Genomic DNA, 18,543 nt, shown 5'->3' with positions numbered 1-18,543 from the left:
ACAACCTATCCTAATTCCCAAAAGCCTCAATCCATTGGGCCATGTATTGTAGAATGATTTGAATTTTTTAATACATGGTCGTATCAATCCATAGCTCATTTCAAATTGTGTACAATAGGTAAGCAAAGTGTGGTTGTTCCACCTCCATCGCGATTAAGTACATAGCCAAGAATCAGCCTTTCACGTTTTGTGAAGACTCAGATGAATCTATCCAAAAACCATGTGTTTTTTTTAAATGTCAGCCCTTCTCAAAAATGGTGGAGGGCTGTTTCTTGGGCTTTGCCTGGACTGAGGAGAAACAATCTCACTTGACAATAAAATCACTTTCAAAGATTTCTTTGAATCGAATTTAGAATAATGTTAGGGCAGTGATAAATCGACCCCCATATATCTTAAATCGACCCCCATATCTCTGCCCTAACGTTTTGGTAACTGATTTGGGAACCAAGTATGGAACCAGCACATAATCTTTTCACACTTTAACAGCTTGACTTTATCATAGTTCTTTTATTTGTTAAATTAGCAAAATTACCCCTATTTATGCCACGTGGCGTGTACGAATTTGTTTGGTTCCTCTGGTTAGGCAACTGGTTTCTGTGGCAGCACTCTTCTATTTATAATGCTTTGTTCGTTTTGGATTTTGAGTGAAAAACTGATTATTGGACTCGAATTGAAATGCAATTTTGAGTCCAATAATCAGTGTTGGATTCAAAATCAATTCCCAAAATCAAAACCAACAGGGAGAATGGAACAAGGTTTGCTATTTTCTTATGATTTTATTCCTCTTTTTTTTTCCAATTCAGAAAAAAGAATTACTGGACGAGTATGAGGAATACAGTGAATCTCCTTGCATAGGAAAGGATAAATAATGATGTATAAACTGTTCCAACATATAATTGGTAAAAGGGGAAGTGATATCCCCCCCTCTCCTCTTTAACCTTATCCGTTAAGTTTTAAAGGTATTGAAAAAACGTTAAAGGTGGTGAATTTATCCTCAAGCAGTGAAACATTCTCAGAGAAACCGTTACAGTGGGGGATTTTATCCATTTAGGGGGGGATATCATTTCCCTTGCTCTGTTTGGATGCCGGGTTTTTTTTTTCCTAGGATTTATGTGGGTAAAGGTAGGAGACAAAAGAGGGGACAAGCATTAATTAGATAAAGATATTATGATGAGTGGAGAGAGAGGGTAGAGAGAGAAAGAGATAACACCCTTTTCAAAACAAGATTTTGCTGATGTCAGCAAGAAAAAGCTGATGTGACCACTAAATCTTTACCCACATAAATCCTGGGAACAAAAAAAACCCAGCAACCAAACAAAGCATTGGTAAAGATGTGTAATGGCACTCCGAGTGGCAATCGGTCAGGAAACCGTTGTTGGCAAATAAAGTCATACATCAAATGATTAGTGAAATAGAAATGACTTCTATTTCTACACCCTTTTCAAAACAAAATTTTGCTGATGTCAGCAAGAAAAAGCTGATGTGACCACTAAATCTTTACCCACATAAATCCTGGGAACAAAAAAAACCCAGCAACCAAACAGAGCATTGGTAAAGATGTGTAATGGCACTCCGAGTGGCAATCGGTCAGGAAACCGTTGTTGGCAAATAAAGTCATGCATCAAATGATTAGTGAAATGACTTCTATTTCTATAGGCTATTTGGGTAGAAGTGCCTAATTTTAGGGTTGACAATACGGGACCCCCATGAATTTAAATTCTATTTATTAGCTCATTCGTGACCTTTCCGATTTTCTTTTATTTTATTGATGGGAATAGGAGAGCAAGGTTCCCATGTTCTTGAGATTCATGAGGAATCCTTTGTCATGTGGTCATGGAAGCAGCTGCATCGATGAATATTTTGGCATTGGCGAAAAGAGGATGTTACGTATACAATGGTGTACGCCAAATCAGGCTAGGCCCTTTAAATCTTTTCCATACCAAGTTTCCCACCTAGTCTAAAATATAAGCAGGAAGAATCCTTTTTCGCGAAAAGAAGGCGAAGAACGACTTCAACCTAGTGAAGACCCTTGAATTCACAAGAGAAAAAAACCTTAAATCCACAAGGAACAAAGCAAACTGAGATGAGTTCATTCCTTCGAAAGATCTGATGTTTTCCTACACAAATCCATATTTATAGAAATCAAACTAGAATCCTACTCAAACTCTATCTCTAATCCAGTTAGGACTAGGATAAACTTTATGTCATGATTACATAATTCAGGACTTCCAAACTAAATAGTCCCCACAAAAACAAGTAAATATCTATATTACTATTAAGTATCTTATAGGTATGACTATTTAGGCCTTGTTTGTTTTGAATTATTAAAAAGTGATTGTTATTATGTCAACTGATTATTTCAAGCATCAATTATTAAAATAAACTACGACAAAATGTATGTTCTTCTAACATCATTCTATAAGTGATTATCATAAATGTTATAATAAGATTAATTGACTACCATACCCTCTGATGAAAGTAGCCTAACAAATCAATTTAAAGTCTGGATCTATATATTCATGCACAAATTCCGTGATTTGGATCTATATTCACACTTTGAGTCTCAAAGTTACAAAGAAGTGATCTATATTCATGCTTTGAGTCTCAAAGTTACAAAGAAGTAAGCAAAGCTTTAATTTTAATTCGTAAAATGATTTCTAATCCTGCTCCTTTCATCGGGCAAGGAGAAGATCCAATATGAAAACAAGCAAGCTCAACAATCTCAAATGCTTTCTGCTCCTGTTATGTCTTCCATCCTAATAACTGTAGCTGCCAACAAGCAAAGGGCAGTCATGTATTTGCATAAGAAACAACATATGCAACCTCAACAATCTGAAATGTTAAAAGATTTTATATTGGCTATGGACACATTCAAAGAGCAATGTTTTGATTTATTCACAAACCTTGCACTGAACCAGTTCTAATAGACTGGTCGGACCAAATTGTCATCAAGATATATACCATTCATCGAAGGTGACGATAAACAAAATCATCCAAATTGTGAGCAAACCTTTGATCCAGTTAACATGGATTTGGCCCAATGAAGAGCTTTCTGCTTGGAGATTGTTCCCTCTGATAAAGCCAAGAAAAGGATACAATTCAGCGGAATTTCCCTCTGGCAAAGATCAATAAAATCAACCAAATTATGAGCAAGCAATTGAACATTAATTGAAATATTAGTGCTTTACGTATTAGTTGAATATAGGAAAGCTGCTGTTGAGTCAAGAATTAAGAGCAGCTATTGATGATAGGTTTATAACTTCAAATATTAGGCAATTTTGTTTAAATCAACAGCTGGATGAACTCAGCCTTCACCCGATTGGCTTTTTCACTTGTAACCCAGATTAGGACTTCGATATCCTAACTGCAGAAGCCAAGACTGCCAGATTTGGCATAAACCCAGTTGACTTTGTAGGTTTCAAGGATGGAGTATGGACTGTGACTTCTCATTTTATTTGTGCTTAATTAAGGTGATTCATGGGTTGATTGACTTCAGAACTGATTGAACAGGATTATTTGAAAGACTATCTATTTAAGGGATGCTAGAGAGAGATGTGAACTTTCTCCAAATGTATGCCAATTTTTTTTATCTTCAAGATGCTACTATGTTGAGGAATATCCTGTTTTCTGTTGCATCTTATGGTGTTGGAACAGATGGGAAATAGTCTGGCATGGCCTATCCATAGCAAGGTCTAAGCAGATAAATAGTTTTATAGATCAATGAACAATTGGCCCCCACTTTGTCGTTCTGCCTGTTTATATTTTACATTGCTAAAAGGGACAGTCCTAATCTGCACACTACATTGGTGGGAGTTATGGACCCACCCAATGTGATATGGGCACCCCAGAATTGCCATAGGTCCCATTGATCGCAGCATTAAGTTCCATGTTTTGGACATTCGGGCGCAGAACAATCAGTGTGCAATTCTCATGGTAAGCATTCGCTATAAGTGTAGCTTTTCATCACCTGATTTTGGATGGCTCATAGGAACATATTGTCCAGTTGATCCCATGAGCATAGAAACTCTAAAAAGTGACAAAGCACAGTCTGTACAGTAATAAAATTACACCACCCCCCCCCCCGGCGCGGGCTACGGCAGAACCTCTAAGTGCTGTTGATTTAACCGAAATTGGTTTTAATAAAGGCTGAACTCATCCAGCTGTTGATGATTCTAATATGCATGACATGATAATGCATACAATCATTGCTTAAGTATTAGTTGAATATATTTTTTTTGAAAAGGGCAACAGAATATATATATATATATATATATATATATATATATATATATATATATATGTAAAAACAGAACCGAGGTGGTCCTGAAGGAACAAAGATAGCAGTACATTAATTCAAGGAGGTAGATAGTCAAAGCACTCAAACGCGGCCCGAAAGACTCCTTTCTTGGCAAGGGTGTCTGCTTCCGCATTGGCTGATCTCCTGACATGGCGAAAAACTATTGAGGAGCCCTTAGCTCTGTCCTCTATTTCCTCTAAGAGAGGCAAAAATCGCCAAGGGGGAGAAGCGTTACCCGAAAGCCAGCGAATAACATTTAAGGAATCCCCTTCGACAATAATTTTGTCGCACTCTAGACGAGGCATCGAGAGAAGCCCGCTATGAACGGCTCGGACCTCTGCCTCGTTTGAGTCTGCCATTCCGATAGGCCCCGAGTAGGCCCAGAGGACTTCCCCTTTGTGGTTTCTACATAACCCCCCTACTCCTGCCATTCCTGGATTGCCGATAGACGATCCGTCAAAGTTAAGTTTCAGGGACCCCGGAGGAGGAGGAATCCAGGAGGGGAGGATTTTCACTTTGGTAGCCGATTCCAAGCATATGATTGACCATCCTTCCCAGAGGTCGAAAGCTGAAACAAAACGAAACAGGGGAAGGCTTCGAGCCCAGGATATGACCGCAGCTATCAACTGAATATAAATCCAATAGGGAGATCTAGCCTTCCCTTCAAAGATACGAGCATTCCTCTCTTTCCACAAGAACCACCATGAGGCCAGGAGACACATCTTCCACAGCGTTCTGCCTTTCCTTTTCCAAGGAGTCCAGGCCCAACTCTGAATGAATTCAGCCATAGAATTGGAGGGGACCCAACTGATTCCAAAACGAGAAAAAATAAGACCCCAAATATGGCGAGCGACCTTACAGTGTATGAAAAGGTGGTCAATGGATTCCCCAGCGGATAAACATAGAGGACAGTGATCTACCAACCACATTCCTCGATTCCTCAAAAAATCCATAGTTTGAATGCGGCCCCAGCTAACCGACCACCCAAAGAAAGCAACTCTCGGAGGGCAAGATTGTCTCCAAACCGAGGAGGACACATGCTCCACTAAAGAAGGGATCAGATGGTTATAAAAAGATTTGATTGAAAATATCCCCGAAGGATTTCAAATCCAAATCCGACGATCTACGCCCGAAGACTTGATGAAGCAAGAATCCAATAAGGAGAGGAGGGCGCTGTAAGAGTTTAACTCCCTAACAAAGAAGTCTTTGCGAAACTTAGGAGACCAAGCCACCTTCCCATGTTCCCTTGCAAAACATTCCGATACCCAGGCCTCTTTCTGAGATGAAACGATGAATAAGTCAGGAAACATCACTTGAAGAGGATCGTCTGAACACCAAGGATCCTGCCAGAACCGAATCCGATCCCCCCTATATACTCTGAATCGGACGCCAGGAGCAAATAACGACTTCAACTTCAAGATGTCCCTCCAAACCGTGAGACCTTTGAGTTTAAAATTATCAACAGAGTCCCAATGCCCATGATCTGAACCATACTTACTTCCAATGACCCGGACCCACAAAGAGGATTGTTCTTCGCCAAATCTCCACAGCCACTTGCCCATAAGGGCCTGGTTAAAACTCTGAACCCTCCTGATACCCAAACCTCCATTTTTAGTAGGCAAGCAGATCATACTCCATTTAATCAGGGAGACCCCCTTGGAAGACCCTGATCCGCCCCACAGGAAGCGTCTCTGAATTTGTTCGATGCGTTTAGCAACCGAGGAGGGACATTGAAAAAGAGATAGAAAATATATCGGCATATTGGATAGAACGGCCTTTATAAGCACTAATCTACCTCCTTTGGAAACCAACCGTCGCTTCCAGGTGGCCAAACGTCGCTCAATCCTTTGAATAATAGGAGCCCATAGGTTGTGTTTCGGTCGACCCACACCAAGAGGAAGACCCAGATAGGTTGCTGGAAAGACATCTAAACCACACCCCATAATTCCGGCGAAAAATGATGCATCGCTCTCAGAAACGTTGATCGCGAACAACCGAGATTTTGCGAAATTAGATCTTTGACCCGAAACCATCTCATAACAACGAAGCATAGCTTTAAGGTTCAGAATCTGGGATATGACCGGAGAACAGAACAGAAGAGTGTCATCCGCAAACTGAAGAAGCGATACTTCCACCTTACTCTCGCCAATAAGGAACCCTTGATATAGCCCCAACTCACTTCCTTTTTTCAGCAGTCTGCACAGTGATTCGGCCACAATCAGGAAAAGAAAAGGAGAGAGAGGATCGCTCTGCCGCAATCCTCTAGAAGATTTGAAGAATCCTTTTGCTGATCCGTTGATGAGGACAGAAAACCAGGCGGACGATAAGCAGTTCCGGATCCACCCTCTCCACCGACCCCCAAAGCCCATACGACCCATGAGAAAATCTAATGCTGCCCAATCCACTCTGTCATATGCCTTCTCCATGTCAAGCTTGCATAGAATGCCACCTTCCCCCTTCCTCCGATAATAGTCAATGGCTTCATTGGCTGTTAAAGAACAATCAAGAATTTGCCGGTTGCTTATAAAGGCACTTTGACAGACCGATATAATTGAAGGAAGAACCACTTTGATACGATCCGCCAGAACCTTTGCGAGGACTTTGTAAAGGCTGCCCACCAAGCTAATCGGGCGAAAATCCGAGCTTTTTGTTGCTCCTTCAATTTTTGGAATGAGGACGAGAAAAGTTGCACCTGTCCCTTTGTCAAGGATGGCTCCCTCAAAAAATTCTATGAAGAATCGAAGAATGTCCGATTTTACTGTTTCCCAGCAAGTTTGAAAGAAAGCCAAACAAAAACTATCGGGTCCAGGGGCTTTATCTTTTGCTAGAGAAAATAGTGCTGATCGGAATTAAGAGCAACCAAAGGGTAAACATCAAAGGAGAAAGAGTCATGTCAGCGAAGAAAAAATAGAACAAGAAACACAAAGGAAAAAGGGTTCGTATTAGTGTCATGGCTACAAATTGCAAAAACTAATAAATTTCATTGAGATTCTATACCTTCCTGTTATAAAAATTCATAAAAATAAACTTTTCATCTCCTACCCAGAAATCTCTCTCTCTCTCTCTCTCTCTCTCTCTCTCTCTCTCTCTCTCTCTCTCTCTCTCTCACACACACACACACACACGCGCACACGCACACGCACACGCACACGAAAAATGTCTCACTCCCTTTCAAGAGAAATGCATTACTGTTTTTTTTATAGGTAAGCTGGGATTGAAACAATGACCTCAAGTTTCAGCTATAAAGCTCAAACCATTGAACTATAGGCCCAATGATGTAGGACTACAGATTGATTGGAAGATAGATTTTCTCCCCTCTAATTCTTCTCTTCTTCTATTTCTAGTTCTGTTCTTCTTCTTCCTCCTCTATTCTTCTTTTTCTCTTCTCTTCTCTTCTTCTTCTCTTCTTATTCTTCTATTTCTCTTCCCGGTTTTACATCATGATGCCAAACTCTTACCAATTCAAGAACATTGAAAATTGAAAAGAAAATTCAGATCATCAAGTAGTTAATGGAGTGTTGCATATGCATAACTGGGTTTTGCTTTCTGACCATCTAAAATTTACTATTTGTTTCTGCTCGTGGATCTCAGTACCTTTTCCAAATGAATAGGGAAAAAACTGTATAATTGACTTACCCATTGGGTGATTCACCAACCGATTTGATATTTTTGGAACACACTTCAGGTTGGCGTACTATGTATATTTGATCACCAGAGCTGTGTTCCTTATAAATATCCTGATTCCTATGCCAAGTCCATAATGCGTATGTAGAATTGATAACCTGTGAAAGAGAATGAGTGAACGGAGGGGGATTAAAAACTGATTAGCACCCATAATGCAATATGTACACTGTTATATCCCAGTCATCATATAGTGTGCAGAGTATTACATGACCAAAAAAATAATGATATCCACAGTCCACACTACCTTGTTTTAAAAATGGCACTTCTAATGTTACCCTTTTCTGTTAGCCATTAAGATTTTTACAATTCCTTAAAAGCTATCAACAGCAAATCAGAGAAGTGTTTAATAAAGCGAGGAGTCCTATTATCAAAACAATGATTAGGGATACCCTTTCCCTAAAACAATGAAGACTTAAAAGATACCTCTAGTATTCCATGTCCAAAGCTGCTCTCTCGAAATGCACTCCAATCTGGTTGTTTGTCCCAGCAAAATTTACCTTTTGTTGGACCAGAAGAGAAATTTAGATGGCACACCCCTCCAAATTCAGGGTGGTTGTCGGTACTTGAAGGACACTTTCCAGGGTCATCTGCATGATCTATATCAATCTTCTCAATATTTCCACCATCTCCTACTGTTATGTAAACAGGTCCGCATGGATCCAACGTATAGTTATATACCCTATTTATCCGTTCATATGCATGCACCTGTCAGGCATACAAAGACTTTTCAATAATGGAAAACCTTAAAAACTAAGATCATTATATTTCTCAACGTTAATCTCGAATTTTATTTCACAATGTTTTTCTCAATTTTTCTTAGTTGATCAATAAAAGTAGTTAAAATATTACATGCATTCTTTTGCAATTGACATGATTCACTCATAAATGCACCCACACATGCTTCCGCCATAAAAATGATAGTAAAACTTTCTCCTTTATTCTTAGTTAATAAATACAAGTAACAATGGGAAAGTAATAGCAATGCCCTTTATTTCAACAGAACAAAACCCTAAAATAAGATGTAATAAACCAATTTAGCACTCTAATAAGATGCCCAGAGAACAATCCTATTCAGACGAGCAGAACCGATACCCACTTACATGACCAGAGAAGACGATATCAACATTATGTTGATAGAGAAGTGCTTCCATTTCTTGCCTCATGCATTCAAATTCCTGATAGTGTGAGGAATAGCTATTATACCAAGGTGGATGCCATGCAGCCACCAGCCAAGGTGTCACTGTGCGGTCCATCTTAAGTAAATCATTCTTAAGCCAAGCATACTGAGCACCTATTATAAAGGGTAGAATTATCAGCACATATAACTAAGGTCACTGGGACCTACAAGCAGGTTTGCATAATCAGAAATAATATTTTTTTTCTAAGCCAAAATATTTTCTATGGCATATAATGACACATGGATCAAGAGAGAACATTAGCCACCAGTAGTGTTGTAGTCAACATATGCTCCCAACATTATGAAATGCACTCCTCCGGCATTGAATGAGTAGAAGAAACTACTATGGGAGCCACATTCCTCTGATGGAACGGAAAATCTTGTCGTGTAAGATTTGAAAGTGATCCCATCAACTTGAGGCTCAATCTCATGATTGCCTTCAATCACCATCATCGGGACCCTTGAGGTCAAAGGTTCCATAAACCTAGTGATACAAAATAATAACCAAATGACTGGGAAGCACAGATTGTATCAGAAAAGGTTGAAAAATTATGACAGGGAGGTATCCATGAGACAATTCCAAAAGGTGACAGTTATTTTTATAAAGAAATAGCATAGCGGAAGTGGTTATGAATGTTATGATAATTATTTAAAAATAATAATTCAAGTACCAAAGCAGTTTGAGGTCGATAAAATATTGCGTAATTACAGGAAAAGAAATAAGTCAATAATTTAAAGCCCAATTCATTAAAATCCCACTCATTTGTATAAGTCGCGTTCATTTGCAGTGTGTACATGTCATTTATAAATGCTTAATGTTCCAGAGCAGTAAGAAATCCGTGCCATAGGGGTGGGGACCATTTATCGTAAATGGGCCCCACACCTATATTATAGTAATATGTGCATGCATCAGAAAACCTTATTGCAGCGTAGGAGAGTTTATGGTGTCTGAATGCCTTTTCCCAAGCAGCAAAAGCAGGCAGGGTCCAATTGTTTGGTGATCCATTCAAGCCATGGATGGGCCACATACCAAAATTCCCCTGAAATGAACAATCGTAAGTCCTAATCCTTGATTTGTGTTGATTTTTTCACCATTTCCTTCTTAATTTCTGAATCATCCATTTTACAGACCACAAAGGATAATGATCGTCCAGTGGAGAAGAATTTCAGGCATGGCCTATCCAGTGTCGAATGGTGCCAATCATTGAACAAGTGGCCTCATCTATACTTTTTGCGTCCCAAATTTTTCTTTGGAAAACAGGGCCAGACAACATATAGTTTCGTCCATAGTTAGCAGGGTGGGAAACGAAACGTAAAACGCTTGAAAAAAATATTAGGGGAAACGAGAAAACAATAGAAAATCGTACGAGAAACGTCTTAGGAAACGCATTATAAGCGTTTTGGAAACGATAGAAAAACACACATGAAACACGATGAAAACACGAAATATGCAGTTTTGTAGATTTAAATTTTGTTAATTTCAAATTTCTATTTGAATTTTTCTTATTTTTATTTTTCTTACAATATATGCTATTGTTTTCTTTTTTAATATCTATTCCACAATTTTTTGTGTATTTTTTCCAAAATGATTTTCGTAAGTTCCACATATGTTTCGAACACGTTTCACATGCGTTTTCTACGAGTGTTGTATATGTTTATCGTGCGTTTCACACATGATTTACGTAAGTTTCTCATATGTTCCTATGCATTTCGGAAACATTTCTCCATTTTTTTATCATATTTCGGAAACGTTTCCGAAACGCGTTTCCCACGTTTTAGGGGAAATGAGTTTCCCATCCACGAGAAATGCATTTTAGGGGAAATGGATTTCCCACCCGCCCAAGGAGTTTCTGAAAACCAAGCCTTGGTCGATCTAAAAACTTGCTCTAAATGCGGACCAGAAAAAGTTATCTGGTTTGTTGCAGTCTAATTTTCACGGTTCTTGGTACAATTCGTGCTCTGTGCATTCAAGAGAGAAATTGCATCATGAGTTGGTTAACTGGTACACTCAAACTGGTTCTCATCTCATTGGTGGTTCTGACAGGGTTGAGAGAAGTGGCGGGGGGACTAGGTGAGCCCTGAGCATGTTCCGTGAGCATGTTCCTAGATCTAGTTGGTTTGTTTATTTAAATCTGAAAAGGAGAAGAGAAGGAAGGAAGAGGATAATGACGAAGGGAGAAAGAGAACAGATGGGTTAACGTTTCTCTCCAAGGTTTCAAGTTTCAGTTTCGGTATGTGTTTTGATCGTTATAGAAATGGAAACATATCGTTTTCAGATGAAAGTGGAAATGCTATAAAATCACGGGGACGTACGGAAATATATGAAAATAATGGACATTTAAGATAAAACTTTAGGAAGTGCTAGAACATCAAACACCTAGTTACATACATTGTCACGCATGTCTGAAAAATAAAACATTTTACATGCTCTAGGCCATGATTAAACACTACAAAGATATTAGACAAATGTAACACCTATATATAACATTATTCTGATGTGCAATAGGCACACTCTTTCACTGCCAATAAGAATCATACATATCCATTATCTGGCACACAGGCTTAGCAATTGCCTAGATAATTTTGTAACATGATTTGTCGCTCATCCATGATAAATGAGGAACCAAGAGGAAAACCAACATGAGCAAGAAGCCAGTTGATACACTGGACTGAACTAATGACGACAACAGCAGTGCGATTTTGAGGACAATTACTTGGCATATTTCTCCAAAAAAAATAAAGGAGCTGGATATCATTGGTTCTCACTGATTCATGACATGTGGCAAGACAAGTGTCTCTCTTACAAGTAATCATCAAATGCTTAATTTATCACAGCCATCGATTGTCCTGCAGCTTCGATAATATTCTTTAGAAAAGATTTCCATGTTTCAAATCTTCAATCCAGTGACTTAAACCGCATGGGCTGTAGGCACCTTCACAACTTGGGCAATAATTTCTTGTGGCAACATTTCCCTAATCCAGGCTAAAATAAACTACTGTATTTTGTCTCATGCTTTTAACTTTTTGCCTCTAAATGATCTTTGTTTAGTTGCCATCAGGATCTAAAAATATACATTTGGCAATCATGGGGAAGGCCATGTGAGATTATCTGGCTTCTCTACATAGTACACTTTTGATCATCTAATTTGATATTAACAAGAGGGACAGTAGAGATAAAGGTAAAGTAATCTCATTATTATGAGATTAAGTGAATAAAGGAATAAGAAAAAAAGAGATGTGACATCCTGGAAAGTTTAAAATTATTAACACAAGTTTGGCAAAAAAAAGGACAAGTCTTAAAGGGGGAAAAAGGATCAAACAAAGAAAGCAATGAAAGGGATAGATTAGAAACCCCATTTACGTTCTGATGGTAGCCCTTCCATGAAGAAAATAAACGATCACATGGTAGAATGCCAGGAAAAAAACCTCGGCAATTTAAAAACTATAGCATGTAGAGTTTCTGGGAATTCACCTGGTTGTCAGCTGACAGGGGCACTAAGGTTTCAACATCATTCAAGTCAAAGTATTTAAATACTAAAATTTCACCAATCTATCCCTATTCATTTTGTAAACCCATTACAAAAATAATGTCATTCTAAATAAAATAAAATGATAGCACAAACAAGACAAAAGTATATCTCTGTTTAATCATTGTAATATTTCAAGCAACTTGTAATTGTATTGAACATAAGAAGAATACTCTTGTTTTCTCAGTGAAAGTACTGGCTTCTTACAAATAAAGAGCCCCATTTTAAGAGAGATGTTCTGGGAGACTTGTTTCGTATATGGGTATTCTGGTTCTTCCAATAAAATTCACGGACTGCCCCAAGAGAAGACCACTTGATGTCAGAAGTGAAAAGTCATTCTTAATAGCTTATAATATCTTTCTGAGATCCATCTTTTATTAATGCAGATCATTGTCCTTGTAATAAAATTTACTTGAAATTATTCAATCCATCAAATTTGGGTATTCCATTGAAATCATAAACATGTTATTCATTCAGATAATTGTCTTTAAAATCATCTATCCAGGAGTACCATTCACATAACTACTTGGTTTGATCCTCAGGTTATACATTTCCTAAGAGCACAATTCTTGCAAGCATCCCTTATGGAAGCATTTAAACCCAAAGTAGATCGTATGAACGGGAGTTCAAGGAATAAGTCCAAAAGAGCTCTTCCTGATCATCCCATGTATGCTGAATATGTCAAATGGGACGTATTACCAATTGAAATCTCAGCATGCGTCATTTAAACCTGTTCAAATTTGTAGTTCTAACATTGAAAAGTGTTCATCATTCATACCCAAAATGAATCCGGGGAACAAATAGGTGCAATATTAGTTGCTTGCATTTATTCTCTAAAAAAAACAATTCTCCTTCAGAAAGAACTACACTGGCAAACTAAGTTTCGATAAATGGTTTCCTGGCCTGCCTATGTTCATGACTATTTTTTCATACACTTATAAAGTTGGAAATCTATCAAAGACATATGTTAAAAACTCTAACAATTCCACTTGAGAATCAGCTCGACTCAATAGCAAATTGAGTTTGCTTGTCAATTACTTAATGTGTGTATGTAAGTTTGTTTAATAGATTTTTTTTTGAAAAATCAACTCAAAATTTTTTTGTGTCCAAGGAGCTTGGTCGAGTCAACTCAACTAGGATCACTTACAAGCCGGATCAATTTTTCGAGTTATTAAACAATAATATAAGGATTCACATCTTTTTTATTTTTTGGTAGGAATAAAGGTTCACTTCTACTCATAACTAGACCGACTAATCAAAGACAAAGTACTACAACTGGAATTTTCATGACCAGGAGATTACCTTCCCCACCCATCCCAACGTGGTTGATATGTCTCTCTAATGGGTGCATCTGGGAATGCACAGGAATAACATGAAACACCTTTGTCACCTGTAGTAAGGTACTGATTCGCATAAGTCAAGTCTCCAACCATTAAAATCATTGATGGATCATTCTCAGTCATATGATCGACAGTTGTTGTTGAATTGCCTGTCAGACCTAGATCTCCAACAACCGCAATTCGATGAGGATAGGTGTTTGGGCCAGGCAAGGGTAAAGTTTCAAACACATTTTCTTGACTCATTGCCGATAATGAACTGTCCCCACATTTATAGTAATATCTTTGCCCGGGTTCAAGACCTACATGAAAGCCAATAGAAAACCTTCTTTAGAAAACAACAGTGGAACATAAATCCGCATCAAACGTGAAAGCAATTAAGAAAGTAAAGCATAGACACATAATACAACAAGATTTACATGGTTTGGAAGTATGCCTATGTCCATGGACGAGATGAGAAGATTTCACGTTATCTAAAATAAAGGTTACAAGCTTTTCTCCCCCTCTGCACTCTAAAGAGCCTGAAACTGGATATGTTTTCCATAACTCAAAAAAGAGGACCTTTACAAATATATACCCCCAATTACAAGATAAGCCTAGCATTCGGGGTTCCCCTCCTCCACATCAATTGGGGCAACGTGTTCACTACTATCCCATACATCACCCACCCCGAGTAGTGTGTACAATATTATCCAAGAAATCACTCTCAGCCGAATACAAGACATAAATACAGTGTAATAAAGAAGTTAATCAGGTTTCTTTTTCATTAAAGTTCTATGAATATTAATCAAGAAAAGACGTTTTGGAATAATCATCATTTTAGTTAATTAGGTTATACTAAGCCTATTCCTGTAGTTAGTTAGTTGATTCGCTAAATCTCTTCTTTCTGTCTTCTCTTCTCAGTCCATCTGTTCTTGATAAGGAAAATGGTTTGTACGACATGGCCCCACTGCCAAGTGTGTAGTGATCGGGTCCTGAATCTTGTCGTCCATCACAATTCCAACCCATTGTGTTGGTCCACCGTCATTGGATGATACTAGATACTTGATCAACAGTAGTGAAGAAGACGTCTAAGAACTGATTATTTGCACGCCTCAATCTTGCAGATGATGGGCCATCATATCAATGGTCCCAATCACGAAACACAGGTGATCATATTATTGAAACTCATCCGAGTTGACAGAGTTTCTAGCAAAATGGTTTGATTTGTTAACTAGTAAGAGTTAAAATGTGCAAAACCGGGCCAAAGACTTAAACACACAACCTCAAATTCAAGCTAAAATGTATTAAATCACTCTAGCTGGCATTCTACACATGTTAACTTGCAAAAAATTCAAATATTTATATAGAAATAATGCACACATTAGAAATTTGTGCTCGAGCTTTTGTAACTCACCACTAGGGCATTCGAGTTTACTTGACTCGACCCACTTCCATGTCAAGTTTTTGAACTATGCGTGTGACACACACATGATGCATCTGATCATTTTCGATAATCAAGACAGTATATAGCCTCGCTAGTTGATCTTTATTAATCAATCAACAAAATAACCATCTAACACAATCATTCTTCCTCTCCTTGTGTTTCACAAAACCTTTATCACCTAGTTTTCGACTTTTCTTTTTCCTTGATCAACAACTTTTTTGATAAAAGAGAAAAAAGAAAAAGAAAAAAACAGACCATTTTTATTAATTTCCACAAAGTCACAAACTAGGAACCATTGTCACCTTTCAGTTCGCTCTCACACCCATAAAGCCCAAACAAAAATCATTTTATAGTGGATTTAGGTCTTTGGCAGACACTGAAGGGACCATTGTGTAATTCAAAAGAAGAGAATGGCCTCCACCAATTGTTTAAAAACTAGTGAGTCATCGACTTTCCTGCTCAGTTTTACCATGGCCAAGTTCTCATCCAAATCCGAATTTTGCCCTTCCAACTCAACCAAAACTCATCTGACTCGCCTGAGTTAATGAATAATCAATCGTACCAATCATTGGCTTGTCAAAGTCCACTCCTTTTTACCCGGACAGGGTTCTCGTCTGAGTCCTGAGTTTTTAAACACCGCAGTTCCACCAATTGATGTTGGAAAAGGGGAAATAGGGTATTATCTAAACGAAGGTGCACCTTCAATCAAATTGACCCATAATAAATTAAGAATGCTATATACCTTAACTTCAAGTTCTATAACAATTAGATGAAAGAAATACTTGGTAACAAAGATCTTCACTAGCAGGGTTTGTTGTTTGGGGTCATATAATCAAACACAACAAGAACACACATATAATAGAATGAATAAGCCTAAGGTTAAAAAAAATAGAATGAATAGGCCTTCTCACTCACCTTGGAGCCTTACATGGTGAATGATGCCTGAAGTGTAGTTCAAAAGACCTTTGAACGGGTACAACTGACTGTAAACAGTGGATGTCCCTCTTTGAACAAATGGATACTTACCACTTTCTTTCCCAAACCAAACCTCACTCGCGACCGTCGAGGGATCGAGAGGGGTCACACTGAGACCAATCTGAGAATCCCCTATACAAATAACACCCACCACTCAACAATTCCATACGTAACCAACACTCAAGCAAGAAAAACTCTTAATGGGTTCAGAAAAACATACACAAAAATGAATTAAAGCCCTGTTTGGATTGCAGGAATTTTCAAGAAAAGTTGGGACGGGAAAAATATTTGTAAAATTTCCTACGTTTTTTATACACGTAAAAAAGATAATTTGAACCAACCCCATTCAATTTTTACTCAGAGGGAACTTCAATTTATGACAATATCCACAAAATTAAGCATAATCATATAATTTTCCTTTAAATTGTGGAAAGAAAAAAAAAAAACGTTCCAAAAAAATTCAAGTCAGAAATATTTTTCTTGCAATCCAATCAGGGCCTAATTTGATTCAATGCTATCAATAAGAATAGTTTTGGACTGTCTGAAAGAAACCAATGAAGAATCCAATATAACTTTTGATGGGCAGTCCCATTTCAAAAAAAAAAAATTCTGGGCGGCCTAAATTTGAATGGGGTATATGGAAAGAAGATAACTAGTTATACCTGTGACCCAAGAGACCCACATGGAAGTGGGTGAAGAGATGGCTAGAGCAATCTGTTCTGGGAAAATGGAGTGAGCTTTCTTGGCGAGCCTGGGATCATCCATAGGCAAGTCATCACTGCCTTGTCTAAGGGATGAATCAAAACTGCGAGTCGCCGGAGTAAAGGGGCCTTCAAGGGTGGTCGGAATGTGTTTTCCGGCCACCATTTCTACCAAAAACAAGAACAGAAACAGTTGTTTCCATAAACAAGAGTCACCCATCACTGCTGAATAGAATTTAGACTGTATTATTTGTCTATGAAGAAGGAACACAAGGGGTAGGTTTCGATTTGGGTACAAAGGGAGAGAGGGTGATGAAGTTCCTAAAAGAAGTATCCGTTGATTATCCAAAAAAGCAGTTGGACCTCTATTTTCTTTCTTGGTACGACAATGACACTTTGCAAAGCCAACCATTTAACCATGGGATGGGACCCTCTTGAATCTACGCCACAACAAATGATGAATTCGCCCCCAGGTTTCATTTTATAGCCTGTAAAAAACAAATTTTAAGGCCCATTAGCTAGTGATATAACGGGCATATGGGGCCGAGTTGGAAGAACGCCATTATTTGAAAGTTTTAGATTTTTGTTAAGCTATAGTGATGTTTGCACTACCATGCACTTCTAACTCATATTGTCGTTTATTATTTAAACAGCTGTCAAATGCTCCTGTTTGGATGCCGAGAAGATTTTGATTTGGATTTCTCACATCTGCAGCCCATTTTGCGTTGTGATTTGGATCCGGATCAAATCGGATTTCCAAATCAGCGAGTGACAGTGAAAATAATCAGATTTCCAAATATGATGTGGAAATAAGTAACTGGAAATCCACAGATCTGGCAGTTTCCTTCACCCTCTCGGTCTCCCTCAACATGAGTTGGCAGATCTATTCAATTTCTATTCAAAACTCAATTCCAAATCCAAATACAAAATATGAGGTATCCAAACAGGCCCTTACAGTTCTAAAAAAACTCTTAGAAACCAATTAAAGAAGACAAGCTGACTTTGTGACTTTTTGTGCGATTTTTAAAAGAGGGATTTGCTAGCATCCATCAAAGAAGGCATTTCGCGGATGGTCTGTTGCATGTGAGAACAGCCACATAGGCTCACTTTTCAGCAGATTTTGTTCTCATTCACCTCATTCATGAGGTGGCTGGTCTCACATGCAACGGACAAGCTGATTTTGGATTTTGAGTGAAAAACAAGTTATTGGACTCAAAATATACAATTTTGGACTCGAAATTAGGGGTGCAACTTGAGTTGGTTCGGGTTGAGCTTTTGCTAAAAAATGAATAGGAATCAACCCGAACCCAACCCGATTTCAAGGTAAAAGCTCAACCCGAAATCCCAAAAATCCCAAAAATCAACCCGAGTTGCACCCCTACTCGAAATCGATTCCCAAAATTCAAAACTAATAGAGCA

The 18,543-nt window shown here is 38.3% G+C and overlaps 1 protein-coding gene across 6 annotated transcripts; it reads right to left on the bottom strand.

Moving 5' to 3' along the window:
- Positions 1-2,434: 2,434 nt before the first annotated feature.
- Positions 2,435-17,512, bottom strand: PAP23 (purple acid phosphatase 23). 6 transcript variants are annotated; one of them, XM_077371407.1, is made up of 9 exons: positions 17,086-17,512; positions 16,364-16,555; positions 13,988-14,324; positions 9,425-9,642; positions 9,082-9,272; positions 8,405-8,686; positions 7,934-8,079; positions 3,011-3,072; positions 2,435-2,769 (listed from the first exon to the last, which is right to left on the bottom strand). In XM_077371407.1, exons 1-9 carry the CDS (start codon positions 17,342-17,344, stop codon positions 2,723-2,725), a joined length of 1,734 nt encoding a protein of 577 aa, XP_077227522.1. In that variant the 5' UTR covers positions 17,345-17,512; the 3' UTR covers positions 2,435-2,722. The 6 variants fall into 6 exon arrangements, 5 of the variants coding, with proteins under 5 accessions (XP_077227522.1, XP_077227523.1, XP_077227521.1 ...); XM_077371408.1 differs by having other exon boundaries at positions 2,435-2,763; XM_077371406.1 differs by having other exon boundaries at positions 2,435-2,763; positions 2,904-3,072; positions 17,086-17,510.
- Positions 17,513-18,543: the final 1,031 nt, after the last annotated feature.

This window comes from Tasmannia lanceolata, unplaced genomic scaffold (genome assembly GCF_043159265.1).
Source record: "Tasmannia lanceolata isolate RefF3 unplaced genomic scaffold, GAP_Taslan_0.1 ptg000037l, whole genome shotgun sequence".
Lineage (NCBI taxonomy): Eukaryota > Viridiplantae > Streptophyta > Magnoliopsida > Canellales > Winteraceae > Tasmannia > Tasmannia lanceolata.
The sequence above is the reverse complement of the archived record's forward strand: the minus strand, read 5'-3'. Positions and strand labels throughout refer to the sequence as shown.

Excerpts from the sequence above, each read along its gene's own strand:
- PAP23 (XM_077371406.1), bottom strand. The coding sequence starts at position 17,344 with ATGGGTGACTCTTGTTTATGGAAACAACTGTTTCTGTTCTTGTTTTTG. Across the intron at positions 16,556-17,085 it reads GTGGGTCTCTTGGGTCACAG|GGGATTCTCAGATTGGTCTC; the intron begins GTATAACTAGTT and ends TTATTTGTATAG. Across the intron at positions 8,080-8,404 it reads TTGGACATGGAATACTAGAG|GTTATCAATTCTACATACGC; the intron begins GTATCTTTTAAG and ends TCTCTTTCACAG.